The 23456-nt window shown below is 38.5% G+C and overlaps 1 protein-coding gene across 1 annotated transcript in view; it reads left to right on the top strand.

The window, feature by feature from the left end:
- The window catches only part of LOC145765295 (ATPase family AAA domain-containing protein 2-like), a 74150-nt gene extending 56630 nt beyond the window's left edge, over positions 1 to 17520 (top strand). Inside the window, exons 23-30 of the mRNA XM_082577097.1 lie at positions 925 to 1091; positions 7893 to 8082; positions 9990 to 10190; positions 10556 to 10707; positions 11918 to 12548; positions 13108 to 13229; positions 13694 to 13798; positions 14326 to 17520. Of these exons, the coding sequence (XP_082433223.1) occupies positions 925 to 1091; positions 7893 to 8082; positions 9990 to 10190; positions 10556 to 10707; positions 11918 to 12548; positions 13108 to 13229; positions 13694 to 13798; positions 14326 to 14391 (1634 nt within the window). The 3' untranslated portion in view covers positions 14392 to 17520. The remainder of the gene's footprint in view (positions 1 to 924; positions 1092 to 7892; positions 8083 to 9989; positions 10191 to 10555; positions 10708 to 11917; positions 12549 to 13107; positions 13230 to 13693; positions 13799 to 14325) is intronic.
- Positions 17521 to 23456: the final 5936 nt, after the last annotated feature.

Raw genomic sequence — 23456 nt, forward strand, 5'->3', positions numbered from 1 at the left:
TTTGTTTTGCTCCACAAGTTTTGCTGCCGCGGCTTGACTTTGCATAAGCATAGTTACATGTCATGTTCTACATCCTATCGATTACGGTGTTTCGTTTTTATTTAAATGAAATGCGGTTTGCTGCATCTATTGTCATTTCTGTAAATTCTTCCGCATCACGGAGGGGAAGTTCCGACAAATCTTTGACAAGAAAAGGATCTATAATCCAGTCTTGTTCTTTGAACGGCATCAAGATGTTGACACAGTAGTGCTCAAACTACTTGCCAAGGTTGACAGATACATCTCTGTCGACAATGTGGGGATATTGTTGCAGTTCTGGAAACGTGTTTTCAAACTCAAACTTTGTGTTCAAACTCATTTCGCTTGACGTAACTTTGCCACAGGATAAGCTTTTTATAGAAAGCTATTATTTTGGTAGTGTATTAATAACTGAAAAGCCAGTCCCTTACATGGATTGATTCAAATAGTTCAGCGAATCAAATATGTCTGCAAAGTAAGCCACGTTTGCAATAAATTGCAGGGACGTACTGTGACGTCATTAGCCTATGCGCAATAATCATCTTGGAAATTGTTTAAAAAGAAGAGACGTAATGTCGACCACATCAAAATACTTTCAACTTAAGTTTCAAAAGAAAATCTAAAAATAAAAAGTGCTAGACTGGCAAAAAATAACCCCAAAAACGAGCAACATACAATTTAAACAAAATTACTTAAACTCGAAAAGTTGAAGCTAGTTTAAGCACATAAGTTGTACCAAAACAGCGAGCATATGGTGAGTTATGGCGAATTCAGAAAAAGTTTAGGTGACCCCACTTGGGTTCGCGACCTACAGGTTAAATACCACTGATAACACTGTAATACTTTTAGGGATGTTGTTTTTTTGTATATTTTCATGTATTATGTTTACCATGTCGCGCATTTCAGAGATCCAGAGTTTAGAAGTCCTTGAAGCAGCTCCTCCTCCCAAAGAAGTTCAACTGACGGAGCTGGAGCTCCAAAAAATAGAACTAGAAGAAGAAGCAACTATGCGGAACCTTCGCCTCTTCCTCCGAGATGTACTCACTCGGTTGGCCCAAGATCGTAGATTTAAGGTCTGTTTCATCTCCTCGTGATGTGCTGCTTTTTTGTTAAAAATCTTTCTTCGGCTCTCGACCGGAGAGACACATTGTAAAAAATCTTTCATCACAAACTTGTTCAAGACATGAAAGTTTACGTGACAGGAAGATTGCCCGTCGAAAAATTGCCGTGTGGGAATATTGCCCGCCGGAAACTTGCCCGTGTGAGAAGATTGCCGTCGAGAAAATTGCCACCTGGAAAATTGCCCGTTTTTGCCTAAGAAATAGCTGCGAAAAAATCCAGCTGTGAGTCTGTGATTGAACCATTGTTCCTCAAATAGTTTAAACTTAGCACCCTTGCAACCAGATTAGTGCGACGAAATTTAATTATCACGTTTTGGCACTGATCTTTGTCATGTATTAAGCGAAATTCATGCAGTAGCCTACTTTAATCTGTAGCAAACTTGAAAATGTACATTAGGTTGTTTTTTTTTTTGTCGTATCCAGGCTTACACCTGGTGGTTGAAGATTTAGATTAAGTGGACGGGAAAGCAAGGAAGCCAATCTTCATGTCCACCTTCAGGCATGCCTTTAAGTGTCTTGCCAAAGACACAGCTGCATGCTCATGAGCGGTGTCGAACCGGCGTCCTTTCGATTGCCGTTCCAGCGCTCTCACCACTCGGCTATGCAGCCGACAGGTGAGAGCGCTGGTAATTAGGTAATTACATTAGGTAATTCGCAGTAATAAAGGCACATCACATCATAAATTTATCATTTAGACATTGAAAGTAGCAACAACTTTCATGCGGGAATGACAAGTATGGGGAAAGTTTAATTGATATCAGGAATTGCATGATTACTATTGACTATTGTTGCTCATATGTTAACCAAAGCGATCATACAGAAGGCAAATAATGAAAATTGCTTTTTGTCTCCAATTCCTAACATTTCTACTCATGTGAATTAAATTTGGCATTTGGGAAAGTGCATATTTGTCTAGAGATGAAACACACTCGGAAACCAAGGCACGACATGATTGGTGAGAAGAAACTACCTTATCTTTTAAAGCTTATTTTGCTCGTTTTGCTTCCACAATATCTTTACCTGATGAATGTGTATGTTCATTGTTCATTTACTTTCTTTAAAATTTGAATATTGTCAATATGCGAGTTCGTGTGTAATCTTGCTTTGCAACTTGTAGATTTTCTTTCACTGCACTCCCAATAAATCTTAGTAGCCTACCACTTTCATTCGTCTTATTCCGATGATACATAAATTACAATTCATCTACAAGAATGTCTTTTCCGCGCCTACTTTTTATGATGGTCACCATTTTGGGATGACAAAATTTGAGACAATAGTGGAATCTGAAAGAAGACTGTCCTCAGAACTCATTGTAAAGCTGTATACGCTTGTCGGTATGAGATAGAGAGTTGATATTTATATTCCAGGGCTTCCCAAACTTTTTTGCTCGCGACCCCTTTTAATCTCCTAAAATTTTCCGCGACCCTTTACGGTTAAAAGAACAAACAATGCGAAATATACGTTTGTGATATTTATTGAAAGGCTTAATTTAAACGAAAACTAAGAACAAGCTATCCGTACTCGAACCCTACTACTTTACTACTTGTAGCCTGCTGGAAACAAAACCAAAAAGTAAACACATTTGTTCAGTGTGGTGGGTGCGACTGCTTTCTACTACAAAGCAGGTCTAGCCGTCTCTCGATGTTTGTCAATGCTGGTCTCAAGGCGGTTTTAATGTTACTTATGCTGGAACGGTATTTTATCAACGTTGAAAACACTGACACGCACATATACGTGGAGACAAACAGTAGGAGTGCGGTTACTGTTAAGCCATTATAATGGTGAATATTCCGGTCTAACGTTAGGCTAAGCCAAAAAGTGTGAAACTTTTTTCCAGAAAATTCAAGCCACGAGCCTACTTAGAGTCAAAAGATAAATCTGCAAATTTTTCCTGAGATTTGAAAGAGAGGTGCTCGGTACTTTGTTTTTTGCATTGCAAATGGCTTTTGGATCCAATCTAAATTGGTATTGTCCAATTTTAGATAAAAAATACTTTTTAAACTCTTTCAACAATCTTGACAAGTGTCGGTAACCAGAAGCTTAATAACGTTTGATTCCACGCCATTGTTAGCCAAAAACTTTTCAATAAACGAGAATATTTCAAATGAATCATTTTCAATCTTTTGTTTCTAGATGTTTAATTTTTTGATGAACGTTCCAACTTTAGATTTCAATGTAAAAACATCGATGTTTTCTCCTTGGAAGGACAAATTAAATTCGTTCCCCTTTTTCAAACAAACCGGACATATAGCATAATTTGAAAAGCATTTTTAAAAACGGTGGACAAAGTCTAAACTTTTTTTCCGTTGAAAAAATTACGACTTAATTTTTTAACACTAATAACTTTTTAAAGCATTGACTTTAGTTTTGAAGTCCACGTTTGCAATGCAGCAAAGAGGGTTTTCAACTCCGATTCCATATTTCACCATATAAATTTACAAAATACGGGTAGCCTATTGAGTGCACGACTGTCACAATCAAGGTGCAAATGCCTCGCGATGGCTTGCTTTGTATCTTCAACGAATGTGCTATTTTCATTATGGAATTCTGGTGCGTTGTGTTATTATCGGTTATGACCTGAAGTAACCTCTGATGACGAAATCTGTATTATGTAACGTGTTTTCTGGAATCATTTTCCCTACGTGACCTTCTATAGACTTCTGTTGTTTACATTTAAATGCTACGTGACCGAACGATGGTTCTTTATGATGTAACCTTCTCGAAGTTATTGGACTGAACAGCCAACTATAAATAGTGGTGTAGTTTGTGTAATGTTTATTCGGAGATTCTGAGATTATTATTATGGTGATTATTATGATGATTATTATTGAGTTGGTTATGAGAGTTGTGCTATGAGTTGTAGATTGGTAGTTGATGCAGAAATTAGAGTTATTTGAGAAGCCGTTCGTTAAAGTTCTTCAAGAAGTCAGATTATCATTTCGCTAGTAGAATTATTCGACATTTAATTGACTGCTTTTCGGTTGACCCATTAAACTACGTCATTGAACCTTTCCAAGTCTTTTTCCTGGTAAGAGATAGAAAGAAATCGTGACATTCTGGGGGCTCGTCCGGGATCAACCGAAAAAGATTTAACCGAAAAACCGAAGAATACCGAAAGATTTATTGAAGGAATAATAAATTAACAACAAGCTGTCAAAATGGCGGATACTGTCAAACATGAGATGATTGAAAACTTAGGGAGCATGGCTGAACGAATGGGGCTGACTGGTAATGAAAAGTCTCAGTTTGTGATGGAAGAGTATCACAAGATAATGGACCAAAAAGCTCAGCGAGAAGCTGACGAAAGAGAAGATAGAAGAGCTGCTCGTGAAATAAGGAAAGCAGAACTTGAAGCTGAAGAAAAGCGAGCACAACTTGAAGCTGAAGAAAAGCGAGCAGAACTTGAAGCTGAAGAGAAGCGGGCGCAGCGTGAAGCAGAAGAGAAGCGGGCGCAGCGCGAAGCAGAAGCCGAAGAGAATCGGGCGCAACGCGAAGCAGAAGCTGAAGAAAGAAGAGCGCAATATGAATTGGAAAAGTTAAAACTTGAATTAGAAAGACAAAAGCTGGACATTGGTGAGCGATCTAATTCTACTAATGATAATGCTCGAGATGTTATTGTGGCGCAAGTTAGACGTCCAGATTTGCCATCATTTGTTGAAGAAAAAGATGAGTTGGATAGTTATTTGTTAAGATTTGAAAGATATGCTACAATAGCCAAATTGGAGAAGTCGACGTGGGCTACCCAGTTAAGCATGTTATTATCGGGACAAGCTCTTGATGTATATTCAAGACTTTCGCAAGAAGAAGCCATGAACTACGACAGATTGAAGTTAGCTCTGTTAAAACGATACAATTTTACCGAGCATGGATACCGTCAAAGATTCCGTGAGGCAAAGCCTGAAAAACACGAAAGCCCAGGTCAATTTATTGAACGTTTAAGAAACCTTTTGTTAAAATGGTTTGAACTTTCGGGGGCCGAACAATCATTGGACGGATTGGCAAACCTTATAGTTAAGGAACAATTCACAGATTCATGTTCAAAAGATCTGTCTGTTTATCTAATGGAGAGAAGTCCAAAGAATCTAGAAGAAATAGCCAGTGTGGCAGAACAGTACTTAGTTGCTCATGATGAGAAGTTGTCGACTGAAGAAACGTTGTCATGCGATAATGACGAAGAGCAAACAAATAATTTTAAAGGAGGTGCGGTTCCAAGAGAAGTACGTTGTTTTAATTGTAATGGCTTAGGTCATAAGTCTGTTAACTGCCGGAAGAAGACTAACAGAAATCATCAGGAATCGAGGAAGTGGTGCAATCGTTGCAATAGGCAGGGACACGAAGCGAAGGAATGCAAGGACAAGTCGTTTTCCTTACCTAATCAGTCTGGAAAAGATAAAGACACGGACGTTTATCGATGCGGTTGTGCGTTAATGATTCCTAAACCCACGCTTGACGAGAAGAATCCGGATGAAGATGTTTGCGGAAAAATAATACCTGAAGATCACCTGCCAGTAGTGGATGGAAAAGTTGGAGACAAAAAGGTAAAAGTTTTACGTGATTCTGGTTCTACTGGTATAATAGTGAGGAGAGATTTGGTTAAAGACAGTCAATTAACGGGAAAAACTGGCCATGTGACAAAAATAGATACCACTTCAATCCAAGGACCGTTAGCGATGATATCTATCGAAACTCCGTATTGTAGTGGGACTGTGAAAGCGTTATGTTTACAAAACTCTTTAGTTGATCTGATAATCGGAAATGTTTTTGAGAGAGATTCTGAAGTTACTTGTTATTCTTGTGGCAAGAATGGTCACTTTGCTCGAGATTGTTCTGCAGATAATCAGCAACGATCTCACGATGACGGATATTACGAGCGCGAAGAACCGAGGAGAAGAGGCAGGCGACGACCATTTGGAGTTTGCTATAGATGCGGTAGACGCGGACACTTCGCCAGGGAGTGCGTTGCTGACGGCGGACATTCGGAAAATAGACGTTGCCGTGACAACCACTGCTACCGATGTGGGGAGATTGGACACATAGCCAGGAGCTGCTCTTTTGGTGAAAAGGCTTGCTACAACTGTCACAAGGAAGGTCATCTCGCCAAGGACTGTCCGGAGAGGAGATGTTTCCGATGTAGGAAGATGGGTCATCTCGCTCGCCGATGCACTGAAGATGTTGAGGACGTTGGAGACTTTCGCAGAAAACGTGACTATTGTTTTGAGAAAAGCTATCGTTGGTAGATCATGCAACGATAGACTTATGAGAACTGATTATTGAGTAATTAATTGTTTTATGGTGTGTTTTGTATTGATTGTGTTGTTATATTGTTTGCAACAATATTCAAAGGGGGGGCGTATGTCACAATCAAGGTGCAAATGCCTCGCGATGGCTTGCTTTGTATCTTCAACGAATGTGCTATTTTCATTATGGAATTCTGGTGCGTTGTGTTATTATCGGTTATGACCTGAAGTAACCTCTGGTGACGAAATCTGTATTATGTAACGTGTTTTCTGGAATCATTTTCCCTACGTGACCTTCTATAGACTTCTGTTGTTTACATTTAAATGCTACGTGACCGAACGATGGTTCTTTATGATGTAACCTTCTCGAAGTTATTGGACTGAACAGCCAACTATAAATAGTGGTGTAGTTTGTGTAATGTTTATTCGGAGATTCTGAGATTATTATTATGGTGATTATTATGATGATTATTATTGAGTTGGTTATGAGAGTTGTGCTATGAGTTGTAGATTGGTAGTTGATGCAGAAATTAGAGTTATTTGAGAAGCCGTTCGTTAAAGTTCTTCAAGAAGTCAGATTATCATTTCGCTAGTAGAATTATTCGACATTTAATTGACTGCTTTTCGGTTGACCCATTAAACTACGTCATTGAACCTTTCCAAGTCTTTTTCCTGGTAAGAGATAGAAAGAAATCGTGACAACGACTCTTAATAAAGTTAATAACTTCCACAGCATCTTGCACATACGTGTTAATATGCAGTGCTTTGTGTAAAGTTTGTATACTTTCTGCGACCCCCGAAGTTCGTTACGCGACCCCCAGTTTGGGAAGCCCTGCCCCAGAAGCTCTTTTTCATTTAGTTTAGCATTTGCCGGTTAAAATCTATCACGCCTTTTATCACAGCTGGGTACTAAGTTTAAACTATTTTATGAGAGAAACAATGGTTCATTGCAGACTCACAGCTGGACTTTTTTTGCAGCTATTTCTTACTCAAAGACGGGCAATTTTCCGTCGGGCAATTTTCCGGCAGGCAATTTTCCGGCAGGCAATTTTCCGGCTGGCAATTTTCCGGTGGGCAATTTTCCGGCGGGCAATTTTCCGGCGGGCAATTTTCCGGCGGGCAATTTTCCGGCGGGCAATTTTCCAGCGGGCAATTATCCGACGGGCAATTTTCCTAGTGCCGAAAGCTGAACAGAAAAGTAGAAAATATTAAACAAATATTTCGGTTTTAAAACGGAAAACTTTAAAACATTGTGAACAACGATAAACTTTGTAAATAATCCTCCTTCAGTTTCTCGAGCCTTGAACTCAATTTGGAAACATTCTGACTTGCGCTCCAGTAGTAGTCATTTGGCAACCCACTTTTTATCTCGTTGTTAATAATTAACTTTAAGCTTGTAAAACCTATGAAAATGTTTCAACAATGGCAATCTGCTTTGAAACAAATTTAAGTACTTCATTGTTTAATGGATATGAAGCAGAGCATAGACCTTGGTCTTACAGGTAATTTTTACCAGGTCTTTTTGAAACCAGTGGACACAGAAGAGGTCACAGATTACACGGAAGTTATAGATGAGCCAATGGACATTTCATCCATGATGAACAAGATAGACCAACACAAGTACAACAACGTCGTTTCCTTCCTCAGTGACATCAACCTTATATGTGACAACGCACTGGAGTACAACCCTGACGTATGCGCTGAAGGTATTGGAACAATCGGTTGTAAGAAATACCGGTGGTTGATACTTTTTAAAACTGATTGTTTTTTCAACTCTCGTTAAGCAAACTTTTTGTTTTTTTTTATTAAAACTTGTTCAATGTTCATCACTTAACCAGAAAGAGAAGCGATAGGACAACGAGCGATATCAACGCCAACGTTTTGCATTGATGTGACGTGGATCAGCACTGTGAAGAGTTGACAGGATCATTTATTTTTGCCATACTTGTCGCGTTATGTGTCATTGCAGTTAGTGACAAACTGGATACCCACTTTATCTCGGTACCGTATTTTGAAAAGTCTTTTCACTTTTCTGCCTCAGTTTATCACGAAGAACGTTTACATTAAAAATCTTTTTCATGCTGACATCTTTGCGTGAACTTTCGGAACACGTCATGCTGTGAGCATGTCAGCTTGCGATTAGCAGTTTTCAGTTCAGTTTATGTTTGTTTTGTTGGCGAAAAAGAAAGACACAAAAAGCAAAAACACAATAAACACAAATTATTCGCACAACAAGGATGGCAGCGAAAGACCAAAAGGTCACCAAAGTCAGCTGCCACCCAAACATTTAAACAAAAGACCCAAAATTAAGAACATTAACACATACGGTATATAATATATAGCACAATACCAGCACTTTAATTTGTAAAAATTAACAATGGAATTAACAATACATTAACAATGGAATAACACAGGGCAACATAAAAAAAACATTGTGTAGAGAAATAAGCGGATGATACGTTTCAGGAGTGATCATTGTACAAATTCTTTAATAAACATTTATATTTAAATTTAAAAACATTGTAAGACTTTTCTTTTATTTCTTTTGGTACTTTATTCCATAGTTTCACTCCATTAAAACATAGCATCTTCTTACCAGAGTTTGACGTTGTAGAAGGCAAATATAAATCATTTTTTTGGTTCTGACGGGTTTTATGATGGTGAATTTCATTTACAAAAATAAAGCAGCCAGCAAAGGCCCGGAGCAGCATTTTGTGCACATATTTGTACATAAATTTTGCAGTTTCTAATTTAATAATATCGTCAATTCTGAGCACATTAAATTGGTGATAAAGAACAGTTGTATTTGTTGACCTCGGCAAAAATAAGCAGGATTGAATGAACTTGTTTTGTAACACTTGTAGTGGAGCAAGCAATGTAGAGTTTGCTCTTCCCCAATTTATAATCGAGTATTGGATCTTGGATTGAAACAAAGCATAATATAAAGCCCGTAATACTGTTAAAGGGGCAATGTATCTCAGCTTAAATGCTATGCCGCAGACCTTTGCAGGCTGCTTTCTAAGATTAATAATATGACTATCCCATGTCAATCGCTCATCCAAAGTTACACCTAGATAGTTTATACATTTCTTCCTTTCGATGGATCGGTCACTGATGGACAGACTAAAATTTTCTGCTGCACTTTTTTTGTTGCAGAGGGTCATATAAGTAGTTTTACTATAATTTAATGAAAGTTTATTGGATTTCATCCACACATCAATTTTTTCTATTTCTCTATTAACATTTTTTTGGAGAGATGACAGGCATTTATCTGACATATGAAAGTTTGAGTCATCAGCAAAAAGTGTAGTTGAAAAAGAAGATGCATTTGGAAGATCATTCACATAAAGAAGAAGTGAATACATGAACACTGAACAGTTTGAATGTTCATCAAGATTATTTACTTTTCTTGCAATAGTATTAGTTTACCGAATAAATGAACAACAAGTAGCAGAAAGATACTCATTCTTTATTTGCTTACCGCCCTTTCACTCGCATCCTCAGCGAATATCTGAATATTTCAAAGCTGTTCTTGAAAACACAGTTAATGTTTACCTGTATAATTAAATCTCTTGGAATTGCTGACTGATTCACTGCAATCTTCAATTTGCAGATAAAGCCATCCGTCATCGGGCATGCTTGCTGCGTGATATGGCTCATGCCATTATACAAGGAGAACTAGAACCCAAGTTCGAGATTCTGTGCAATGAGGTAACAGAAGCAAGACGCAAACGAAACGCTGACCCTCTCAAGTTCGCACCGACTCAGTTCAGTAAATCTCGACGCCAATCTCAAACAAAGAAAGCGGGTGAGGGTATGTTTCGAAATATGTTTAAATTTGTTTCATACATGTAAACAAGATTTTGCATATTGCATTGTTTTGATATAGTTTCATGGTATTACATAAGATGCTAACGTAGCTATTCCATAGAAACCAACAAGCTTTTTTATCGTATGACGGGGGTACAAACTTTTTCAAGATAATCTGAATTTCTAAGCTCACGTTGTAGCTTGCATGGTGAAAACTGAACCTACATACTCAGGTGCAGTTTGTTGAATTTTTAAATTAAAAACAACGGTTTTAGTGGGTACCCTTTTGCAATTCGAAAAAACTCTTTTTTTTTCACTGCCTTACGTAACATGATACGACCAACTCACTTAGCTACGTTTGTATTGCAGCTGACTCAACTTCTCAATCCATCCGACGCGAATCCTTCCTTGAGAGCATCTCTGAAGAGCCGACCTGCACATCACATCCTCGCCATTATGACCCACGGAGGAAACCGAAGTCGGTGTGGGCGTCTGCAGCCACCAGGAAGAAGAAAGTCAGAGTCAGTAGTTTTTTTTTTCAAATAAAAGAATTGTCTGCTTTTCCTCATACTTTTCATGTGATAAACAAGTGAAAATAGTTTTCTATCACAACCTGAACAACCGATGGAATCTTGGCGTGACACCCCGCAAAGCTGGTCGTGGAACAATATCATTCTGAAGGAAATTGAAGCAGACGTGTTTACGTGGCTGGAATAGGATCAGCACGATGAGACCCCGTCTTTTCTTCACACTCTACTGCAGTGGTTTCCAACCGGGGTGCCGCGAGCTATTTCTCATATTCAGTTTTTATTTGTTTTCAAACGTTTAGCTAAGATCAATGTTGCTGATGAAATTTTCATGCACGGTTGTTTTTGTTTGTATAAGTAAAGCCTTTACACTACAGTCTACAACTGACCAAACATATTGCTTTGTGGTCACAAATTCCTAGTGTTGCATCCTTTTGTTGTTGTGGTTTTGTGATGTCACACGCAACATCGGTAGAGTTGTGCTGATTGTGATTGTAGTTCATTTAATAGGTAAATGCTGTTCATCGAAAGGTTTTTATTCTTTATTGTGAAGAGCAGCATCTTATATTAAGTTTCAGGGTAACTTCAAAATAAGTAAATTTCACTTTTTTTCCAAAACGCCGTCTCAAAGTGGCATTCAATCTCCCAGTAATACTGCTGTTACTATTATTATGTTGGTTTCTAAAGGTGTTATTATAAATTGCCTTTTCTAAGGGCACAACTAGCGAACTTGTCTACTTTTCGCCACACTGCATAAGAGCTGTATATCAAGCAGAGAAGCCATGAATGCCATTTCTAAAGTCTTTGGTATGAAACAATTAAGGTTTGTTTCAACAATCTGCTGTGATCGAGGTAAAAGATCGTTGGTCTACCACGGGGTGCCACAAAATATTTTCTGTTCAGTAGCGTGCCGTAGTCTTAAAAGCTTGGGAACCACTGCTCTACTGTATAAAATAAATATGTGATCGTCTGATTCTTCATTAATTTTGTTTTCTTATCCAAGTCGTACATTGCTTGGCATAATCACTACCACACTGCCATTTGCTATCACAGCTACAGGAGAGAAAAGAACGTCTTTTCACTCTCCTTCATAAAGCAAGGTGCAGAACAAAACATACTTACCATCGTCTCATGGAGATTCAGTTTCACCAGACATACGTGATTAAGGGAAGGTGAAAGTTTTTACAAAATCTTTCTGTTTCAGATTGAAGATGACAGTGATGATGGAAGCAGTGGAAGAGATGAGGAAATTGTGCAAGGTCACAAAAATGAAAATTTATCACAGAATAAGATGATGTTAGATGATAAAGAAGTTATGTCCACCATCAGGAATGGGGCAATGAAACCTGATAAAATATTGGATGGAGATCATCGAGTGGGACCATCAGGTGATGCGGACACGGAGTTTTACGTGAGAAATTCCCATAAACTTCTTCCTCAGTGTTTTGATGAAGAAAATGATCCCAATTTGAACAATGTCTTCTTGGAAGATCCATCGTCTTCCACAGATAAAAATCCAGAAAAAATAGAAAACATTTGTGATGAAAGTAGTCCCTCTTTTCAAGAAACGCAGGATGCTAGTGGTGAAGAGGTGAAGAGCAGTGGCGTTAAAAAGGAGGATCCTTCAAGGATGTATTCCGACATTTCATCGTATTCAAATGAGAGTGAACACGAAAACAATGACAAGCAGCATCATATTCCTCTGGATGAAACCGGTGACATGATGGAAGATCAACCTCCATCAGAGGTTGCATCAGATAAAACAGAAAATCTTAAAACGCATCGAAAATTTAAAGAACAAAATAAAACAAAAGAATTAATCGTACCGGACACAGGTTCGTAAATGAATGTGTTTAATTTTCTATGTGAATAAACTTAATATGCTGTTACTAATTCTAGCCCTTATCGCAAAATGGTTGAATGCAAATCAAGCTTGTAGCATTATACTGTCAACTTGTCCAGAGAGAGCGAAAGTGCTGCCTCTTTTTACATTGACGTTATCATCCTTTCTTGATCACACGAGATTTTCAATCTCAAACCCAAGAGGTTTTCCCTTTTCAAACCGGAGGTGCCACGCAGATTGTACAGCGAGGCTGGGCATAAACTGGGCTGCTGCTTCATTGTCTTTAGTCAATCAAATCTTACATAGCGATTGCTCTTACATCTTCTTTTCTGTGTAAATGAAACCTGGCTCCCCAGATTATTGTCTTTGTTAATCCTTGCTTACCTATGAGTTAGTTCTCTCAGTGCTTAATATGGTTATAATGAACTGTATACCGAAGTATCATGCCACTGATGCTATTATAATGTTTTGACGGTATCACATACAAATTTGTCTTTAATTTTGTTACACCCCGTTTCTTTTTCATATTACGTATTTTGTTTTCTTTCAAGATCTTAGTAATCGAAATGAACTTTCCAGTAAGGAGGAAGTCGAACCTGTGCGCCTCGCTACCCCACCACCTCTCATTGTGGATGAGAAGAAACTAAAGGGCTTGCTACACTACACAGTGCAGGTACTTTGCGTTGCTCATCCCCCCCCCCCCCTGATGGCTAAATTTGGTTTAACAGTTAAACACCCGACTTTGTGCACAAAGAAATGGAAAAATGAGGCAACACTGATTCGGCTTTCGAGGTGTGCGCTCGATCAACTCATTGCAAGGACTGTTCTCCCTCCAAGCTGCACCTAGTACATGGAATAATTCACAGACAACAACACTTCACAGCAAGCTGACACTTCACTCTCGATCTCGGCGACATGGCCTGCGTCAGCGGTTCAAAACCCCTACAAGTATGCGAAACTTCCTGGTCTGTTAGCATAGAAGTTTTCTCGGTTCTAAAAGATTCCCTCGATCAATTACGCTTTCTGATAGTCTCAAATAAAATCTCATGTTCGTACGATTGGTATCATTGATAGAGTTTTGCCAAAGGCTTCAAGCTTTCCAAAATTTTGTTAAGCACTGCACGTTTTTCATTATAGGCTACCCAATTTTTTTGCCTCGAGGAATTAGAAGAACTCTACTCCGTTTTAACAAGATGTGTTTATAAATACAGACAAGATTACGATAAAACATTGCTAATTCAGGTAAGTCTGACTCAATTTTTACTCGTTTAACCCAGGAGCCTTGTATAAAGGCACACCAGCTCGCTGTTCGTGGTTGTATGGCCCACGGCGATATTACATTTTTGGGGCATAGTCACCTAAGAGCAAGGCCACTTAAAAATGCCTCCATGTATATTGAGACCAACTTTAATTTGATAGTTATATACTAAGCGGTGAGTTACTGATTTCGAAAAGTTGCTAAACTTTAGAAACTCGACATTTTAAAAACTTAAGAATATGAATTTGACGAATGCAACTAATGATTCACAATAGTTTTGGCTTTCTTTCGCTATATTAACTGGGTGAATACAATGCAGTGACACTGATTTTGTAACCAATCATGTTCTATTTGTTTCAACCACCTTTTTGGATCACCCTCATTCATGAGGGGTGTTAAATGTTTGCTACTTTACTTTTGATGTATCGAAGATTAACGTTTTAAGAAGTCCCGCTCCAAGAAATGTCTTTTCTTGCAATAGATTAAAATGCAATATATTTTGTTTTTACAGGAACTTTCTACCGAAGTGACTTCATTTGTAAAATGCGTTGCTGAAGCTTCTGATGTGGACTCATGACGTCATGCGGTCGCGCATGGGGACAATTGATCTACATACTTTTGTTGTTGTTTTGTTTGTTTCTGTCTTGTTGTAACCAAAGACTTATTTTCGTACGTGTAAAGCTTGTAACATTTTGCAATACAATTTCTTGGAACTTGTATCTCGGCCTTAGCAAAGTTACCTGGGCATTGGGCAATCACAAGTAGCTAAGTTTTTGCATTGAGGTGTTGAATTTTGCAAGTAATTCTCTGTGGCCTTTGTTGATCAATATTGCAAAACTCGAATGTTTGAACAAAATATTTCGATTTGTCATCTTTCACTCTTTGCTTTTTTATATTGATAGTTATTGAGAGTTCTTTGATGGAGTCGTTTCTGAATGGAGGCGAAGCGTTAGTTTGAATGAACATTTTTTTATTGACCTTTTGCTGCCATAATCCTGATGAACATATATATCGCTTTCACTTTCAATCAAGTGCTGGAATTCCAACGAATGCACAACTTGGATTTTCCATGAACTCACTGCTCTCAACCAGTTAGAACCAGTTTGTTGGTTTAAGTTACCCCCGCTGTGCAGTTATGCCACAAGCTTCATCTGCCACTGCTTTTGTATTGCTCTTAAAATATTTCCTTTGTTATCAATTCCAAGAGTAAATAAAATGTTGCCATATGACCAGAAGGGTTCGCTTTCTAAGCTGGCCGTTCAGAGCCTTTTGTGGTTGAAAGATGTTACATCATCATCTAAACTCGGTTTTGTCCTCACTAGTGGCGGTGGCCGATTTTTTTCTTGCAGTCAGTTTGAAGAACCTTTATTTTTTTTGCATTATGCGTGAATTAGTAGTTTTAGTAAAACTTGTTAGAAAATTGGCATCATGTTTGATCTCAGCATAGTTCCTATTCGAGGAGATGTACGTATTCTTCGAATCGTGTCAAACATCTGGCTATGTGCTAACCGGTTAACCAAGACATTGTTTCTGTTAGTGTGCGCAGAGCGGGTTAGGCTTTGTTCTGATTTACAGTTAACATGCTGACCGATCGAAATCGTGGATTGTATTTGAATAATCACAAGTAGTAACAGAACTACCACGGCATGTTTTGAGCGGAAATAAGATCACGTCACAGTAACGGAATTTCACACAAAATTACGGAAAAAAGATTTAAATGTTCCACGTCTCCCACAAAGATCTTTCTTCTGGTAAAAATGTACTATTTGTTGTTATTTTGTGTTCTGCATGTTAAGATTAGGCTATTAGCCGACAAGAATGAATTCACCCGTTTAAACTGACAAAGCGTTTGATATACTGTAAATAAAACAAAGTTGCTCCGTTGCAATTCTACAAACCCGACCGTAACAATCCATGTATTAAATGTTTTGTGTTTTTGTAATGATATTTCTAGGTTGCCGGAAAAACAACCAACAATTCAACTTTTGCCTGAAGTTATTAGATCTACTGCCTCTGTTTCTCTGAGCCCTTCTTTTATTTGTGTCAATGTTTCTTTGTTTTAAGCAAGTTTTTACACAGGTTTAACATCATATTTTGTTTTTACATTTGTAAAGTTTTTTTTTCAGTAGTTGAATATGGAAAGGCGCAAGTGGGTATTTAAGACAATAATCCGTCTGAATTTAACATCCATTGGGTATTAAAAATACACCAACATACTACATGTATTTCACTGGGATAGCATCGTTTACTGCTAACGTTAGTTTATTCTGGCAGTTAAATTTTGGCATTAATTGGTTGAATCAGTAATGCAGACCTGATTGATGATAAAGGAATTTTGGCAATAGTGCATTTCAGTAAATGATTATTTTATCCCGAAGAAAGTGATATTTTTATAGTACTATTTTCATACTGCCATGACTCGAACTCACTCATACCAGAATATTCGTACTAAAAAAAACTGGCCGCTTTACGCACGGGGATCTTAAAGTGTAATTTTACTTTCTTTGAAAAATTTAATTTCTAGTAGTCCACAGTTCTCAACGTTGGTTGAGTGTATGGACTCGTTGAAACACATCACAAATTCTATCCGACAAGCACAAAACTATGCACTGTATTTGAATTCCGTTATATTCGTCTGTGCATTCATATATTCCAAGTCGTCTAACGCACCGGAGTTGACTGTTTCACGTCATTAAGATGGAAGTTTATACAGATTGTACTTGATGCAAGCGATTTACTGCATCGCATCAATAGCAATGAAAAGACTTTGATTTGTGCCATTTTGTTTTCGTTCATTTAAAACAGGGGTGGGGAACCTGCGGCCCGCGGGCCGAATGTGGCCCGCGTGACTGTTCCATGTGGCCCGCGTCAAAATTTCTTTACCCAAAATATATTGAAACAACAGCTCAAAAAAGAGTAGGCTCTGCATTCTCGGTATATTGCGAATGGCCGTCGATGAAGAAATGAAACGAAACGAAGTCGATCAGTTCATGAATAATCAGGGAAACCATGTCGTCGAACTCACTGATAGCCAATGGTTGTGTGACCTAGCGTTTATGGTTGACATTAGCGAGCACCTCTCCGAGCTCAACGTCAAGTTGCAGGGACCGAATCAGCTTTTGAACTCCTTGTTTGCAAAAGTGAAATCATTTGAAGCTAAACTACATCTGTGGAAAGTACAACTTGAAAACAATAAGATGTTCTTAATAATGATGTTCCTAATAACTTCCAACATGAAATAGTAGATCTCCAGAATGACGGTACGTTGAAAGCGATGTACCAAAACATTCCACAGCTCAACTTTTATCAAAGCTGCATAAATGCTGGTGATTTTCCAGTCATGCGGGAACATGCTTTGAAATATGTGTCTCTGTTTGGAAGCACCTACCGCTGCGAATCAGTTTTTTCTTTAAATAAAATTTCGAAATTTTTAGTGGCCCGCTTGTGTTATTTCTCATTTTATGTGGCCCGCAATACTGAAAAGGTTCCCCACCCCTGATTTAAAATATGATAATTTGCGCTGTAAAAGTGCCTTTGTGTGTCATTTGTTTACATGCCGCCATAATGATATCGTAGGCTGTTTTATATTTGTTTCAAAATTTGAGACCCTAAAGGCGCATGCTTTGGTCAATAGTTTGCCTCCCCCCGAAAATGTTGACAAATTTTACCTTGTTCTGGTCACTTTTTGCGTGCGTTGTTGGCTTGTTGCCCAATACACCTGTATTTTCGTTTATGACACGCACTTTGTATGTCAACATAGCAAAGGTCGAGAGAAAGGTAGAAGCGACAAAACACAAACGTTAAAACGTGCTTGTGACCGAAGTAAGTTATTAAGTTGAAGCTTAAGCTACCTAGCTTTTAGAGAAATTCGCGTTCATTAGACAAGACCGATAATAACGCAGACATTCTACAGTAGCCTACGTTCCCACGTAGCGATGGTTCAAGTTTCAAGGTGTGCGCTCAACAACTTTCTATTCAACCGGCACTTTGGAATAGTGCCAGAATCGAAATTTCAAAAAAGTATTCTCAGTCCGAGGATAAAGATTCAATTCAGTGGTGCCGAAGTAGGGGGGCATATATCCCCACAATTCAGTGGTGCCGAAGTAGGGGGGATATATCCCCCCAATAATTTAGAAAAAAAATTGCTATGAAGTTGTACTTCGATTTAATTGTTTGCAACCATCTCGAATTGCTGTTGTGCTTCTTTTATTGATGTTTGATCGTAACTTAGTTCTAAATTGTCTTGGATTTGACGCTAGACAATGAAGGACCTTTATTGAAGCAAACGGTGGCCATTGTGCCCAACGAGATGGTTGTTCAAGGTGACACCGATACGGTCAACGGTGGTCAACTATCATGTCATCACGAAAGCTTTGTCAGAAATTGTTGCTTCTGGTCTACTGTCTACGCTAGAAGTAAAAGCACAAGGAATTTTAACAAGCTTAGTTAAAGCTGAAACATGTTTGGGACTTGTGCTGATTTTGAAGTCTTTGGCACATGGAGCAATTTAGTATCACGTTGCAAGGAGAAAAGCTTGACGTTGACTCTTGTGAAGAGCTGTTTCAGGCCCTGAAAATCACTCTAGAGAAATTTCGTGATTTGGAGTTTGAGAACAATTACAAAAATGCAGTTTCACTTCCTGAAAAATTTGCTGCTAATTTTATCACGCCTTTGCAAGCATCATGGCAAAGAAGAGTCCCTGAAAGATTGGGTGGAGGCTCGATGGAAGCTACTGCAGACACTCAACTGCATTATAAACTACTTTACAATCAGTTAATGGACAGAGTTTTCTCTGAACTGACCGAACAATTTAAAAGTAGCCTGAACTCCGGTTCGGCAAAGCTTAAAGAACTTGCACGAATTTTCAAGGCCGTCATAGGTCTTGAAATGATCAAAAATTATCCAAATCGATGAGTTATCAAATTGATTCATTCAGAAAGGCAACAAGAGCAAAATCTATGTTGGATGCTAAAAGTGCTTACCAGGCATTTTTCGAGTTGGAAAATCCTCTCTATTCTCAAATACTCCAGCTGATTAAGATCCTCTTAGTTTGCCTAATAAGCTCTGCTGCTTGCAGAGATGTACGTATACGCCGCAAATTCTACGCCGTACTTTTGGTTTGCGCTAGCGCTTGCGGCCACATTTTTTTGGATAGTTGTCGCTTGAGGCTGCGCCGTAAAGTTTTTGCGGTTTTTTAGCGCATAGCGTCAACGCATACTTTTTAATGTCTTTTTTTGCTACAACACGCCAATACCTTCCAGTGCTGCAGTTGAAAAAATGTTTTCAATGGGCAAAGACATATTGAAACCAAAACGCAGCAAAATGTCAGATGAACACTTTCAGATGCTTGTGTTTCTTTGTGGAAATTCAAAATAAAGCTTGTTTGTTTCGAGTGGTTTATACCGTGTGAATGTTTGGCACCTAGCACACAAAATGAGTTTACGCTAGTGTATGCGTTCACGCTGACGGCGTCAATACTTTTTGTATGCGCGTACATCGCACTGGCTGCTTGTGAGAGGTCGTTTCCAATCTTCGTAGATTGAAAACCCCGGCTGAGAAATACTTTGGGACAGGAATGGTTGAATGCCAGCATTGTTTGCAACATTCACCAAAATATTCTTAATGACATCAGCATAAATGACATTGTTAATGAGTTTTCAATGCGCACTACCGTAAGCCGCAATAAGTTATTATTTTTGTCATAAATTTGCAGATGTTCTTCTGTTTTTCCAAAAATTTCCGTGCCTTCCCTAATTCTTTTTCTCCAAAGTGGTCTGTCACTAGCAAGTAGTTCCCATGATGTTTGCATGATTAGGGGAAGGCGGGCAAATTGTGCAAGTCCCCGTTTGAAAGGAAATTAATAGCGTAATGAACCTTTAACGCCATTAGCCTATTATATTTTCCTATAATGCCTTTGAAGCACGTGAATCGCAGTTATCAGTTTTTTGGGCAGGTTAGGCTTGATCAACGATATAAGGTGTTTACTGTTTAGGTCTTAGGATCTAAATTCGGATGCAAACGAAATTTTGATTGTTTGGATACACAGTACTGTAGAACTAGTCGAACTTTAGCAGTAGTGGTCAGTAGACATATGATGTAGTTGTATTTTCACAGGTAATTTTTTTCGTACATTTGTTAGTTTTCTTGAAATTTTTTGTTCTTTAAAAAAAAGTGTGAATGGGGCAAGTTGTGCAACTGTTCCTGTAAACCGCCTTTGTTAATTTACAAATGTTGTAGCCTATTAGCCATTTTTACATAGTTTCAAAGTCTTCCACATGAATGAATGTAAAAAATGACTAGTGAATGAATGTAAAATTAGCTGATTTGTTAAATTGTCTGTAGGCTACTTTTGCTGGCCGTAATATGTTGCTCAACTTGCCCCTAGTCAAAACGAACGATTGTTCTTGCTTAACTTACCACATGGTGCTACACAGCTTGCCCCATGGTGCTGCACAACTTGCCCCGAAAAAATAATCCGGGACAAGTTGTGCAATCGTTACTTAAACTTGAATATAGTGCAAAATAATAAATAAAACCAACCAGATTTTTGTCTAAAAACTTGGCTTATTATTAGTATGTTTTTGAAATGCAATACTAGAGTCTTCGCAAAAGTTAGTGAAATAAAAAAATTAGATTTTAAAAAAACCTGCTCAGCTTGCCCCGCCTTCCCCTAAGGGAGACTTTCAGCTGATCTTTGTATCTCATTTTTGGTTTTCCAGGGAGTCTTTCCCCTGTCTCTAGTTCACCATAAAGCATTATTCGTGGAAGCCTTTGTTTGTTTGTTTGTTTATCTTTATCCTGCATTGCGGGAAAGCGGACTTGAGCGCTATGCATCGGTGTACGCCTTCCGACGTAGGCTACACCTGACCCACGCTGCAGCCGACGGCAATGTCTGTTTCCGGTTGTCTACTCTATTTATGACTTAAATTTGGTAGCCTACTACCCATTACTCGAAATCGATCACTGGGTAGAGGCAATTATCGTAAAGTTTCTTGCCCAGAGAAACAACAGCAAGTGCGGGTGGCTGGAGTCGAACATACAGGCTCTCGACTGCGAGCCCAACGCGCTATCCACTCGGCCATTGCCTTGTTGGGTCCATTCGTATGACATGCTCTGTCCAGCGAAGGCGGTGTTGCAATATGGTGGCTTCCAAACTGGGCAGCCTAGCGCGATCAAGGATTGCATCGTTGGTAAGACAATCTTTCCAACGAGTAGCCTACCTAGCATTTTCCTCTGCTGGAAATTTTCAAGACGTTTGATGTCACGGCGGTATAATGTCCAGGTTTCACAAGCATAGAGAAGGGTAGATAGAACGACTGCCCGGAAGACCATAATTTTTGTGCGGATAGATAAAGCATGGTTGTGGAAAACACGATAGTTAAGTCTTCCATAGGCACAGTGAGCTGCTTTTATACGTTGTTCAATATGTTGCACATGTTGGTGCTGTTGAAAGTATGCTACCAAGGTAAGAAAAGTAGTCTACTTCACCTAAAGGTCTTTCGTTGATATCGATCTCTGGGGAGACCTCTGTTTCCACACCATTGTAAGTTAGGCTATGTCACAGCTGTTTTTGCCATAGCAATTCGCCTTCTAATTTCCGTGCTATCATCGTAAGTGTCTGCTATGACACTGCCAAGATAGCAGAAATTACTTACATTTTTAACAACACTACCACCAATGTATAAGCTTAGACGAATTTCATCTTTTTTACTTATGGCCATCACTTTTGTTTCTGTGGGATGTAATTGCAAACCATATTCTTCACTGCTTGAATTGACCCTATTCAAAAGTTCTTGTAGTTCCGTTACACTTCCACCAAGGAGGACTATACTTCCACCGACCAACACTATGTCGTCAGCATATCGAAAGTTAGTTACCATTTTTCCTCCAATTTTCATAGGGCCTTCAAAATTCTCCAAAGCTTTTCTCATTATGTGTTGTAGGCCTATATAGATTGAAAAGATATGGTGACAATATACATTCCTGTCTGACACATTTTCGAATGGAAAGCTACTTGGTGAGTTCACTTCCAGTTCTTACTGCTTCTTTTTGAGCAGTAGCCTATACTACAGGCTTCGGATTAAATTGATCAAATGTGTAGGAAAGCCATGACCTATCAGAATTGTTCACAATTGTTGGTGCTTCACTGAAACAAAAGCCTTTCGATTGTCTAGAAAACATTAAAAGGTTGCGTTCTCTTCGTTTCTCTATTAGCATTTTAAGATTGAATATTCCGTCTTTGTTCCTTTGCGAGGTCTATAACCAGCCTGTTCAGGAGTTAATTCATGTTCAAATTTGTTTTCTAGTCTTTTTTAATTATATTGTTAACATTAACTTGCTGGCATGATTAATCTAGGCAATTGTTCGGTTGTTGCTGCATTCCGTTATATCGCCTTTTTTGGTGATGGAACAAATATTGACTTTACCCAATCATCTGGCCAAATGTTGGTTTTCCATATTCTGATACAAAGTTTATGAATTGTTCTCACTGCATTTTCTCCGATATTTTTCAATAGCTCGATGGGTATAGGCTATCATCAGATCCGGAACTGTTGTTGTTTTTAATAGTGTTTAAAGCATTTTCAACTTCACTCAGCAGGGGTAGTGGCTCTGTATCATTTTCATCTTTGCATTGTGTAATTGGATTTGTTTGTTCATTCGATAGGATCTTTTTCTTTGTAAGCTATAATTCTTCGCAATATTCTTTCCATCTCTTTCTTACCTCATCTTTCTGCCACAAAACCTCACCATCTATACTTTTATGTTGTCTAGCTTTGGTTTGAACTTATTGGTTATGCTTGTTACCGCTTGATATTAATCACGACATGAGTTATTGATGCGTGTTTTTCGATTTTACAACACTGTTGTTCTATATTGTCTCGTTTGTCTTTTCTCATGGCCTTTTGTACCTCCCTATTGAGCTGAGTCTACTCTTGTCTGGCCTCTTCTAAATGGGAAATTTTAGCTTTCAATTTTTTCCGTTGTTTTATTTTCATTAATGTCTCTTCTCTAATCCAGTTGTTTCGTTTTTTGTTTTTAATTGGTAATGTGCTCTTGGCTGATTTTAAAATTGTTTCCTTTGTGTTATCCCAAAGCTCCTGAGGTGATACTTCTCCGTCTATACCTAATAACACCTCAAATCTGTTGCTTGTTTTATTTGAATAATCTTCTGTGATATTGTCATAATCGAATGGAAGTGGGGGCAAAGAGTGTGTCATCTTTTGTAGCCGAAGCTTTAATGTTGCTTTTAGCAGCTGGTTATCGGGACCACAGTCAGCTCCAGGATAGGTTTTTACTTTTTAATGTTGCTTCTCCATTTTTGTGATCATGATCATGCATGATCAGATCATGATAAATAGGCCTACCATATTTTCATCGCCTAAAAAGAGGACACGTTTCGCCAGCAAGTAGAATTTTACGCTTGAAGAATCTTTTACATGTTTTTAGATCATTACAGTAGCCTATAGGCCAGTGGTTCTCAACCTTTTTGTTTTGGCGGACCCCTTTTGGTACCTTCGCATCGGTCGCGGACCCTTAAAAAAATTATCTGAAATTTTTGGTATATCGCTTCTCCTATAATGGAATCAAACGTTTCAGAAATTTCGAAACGACACACTTAGAATAATTTGCTGAAATTGCGAA

Source organism: Aplidium turbinatum, chromosome 2, assembly GCF_918807975.1.
Source record: "Aplidium turbinatum chromosome 2, kaAplTurb1.1, whole genome shotgun sequence".
NCBI lineage: Eukaryota > Metazoa > Chordata > Ascidiacea > Aplousobranchia > Polyclinidae > Aplidium > Aplidium turbinatum.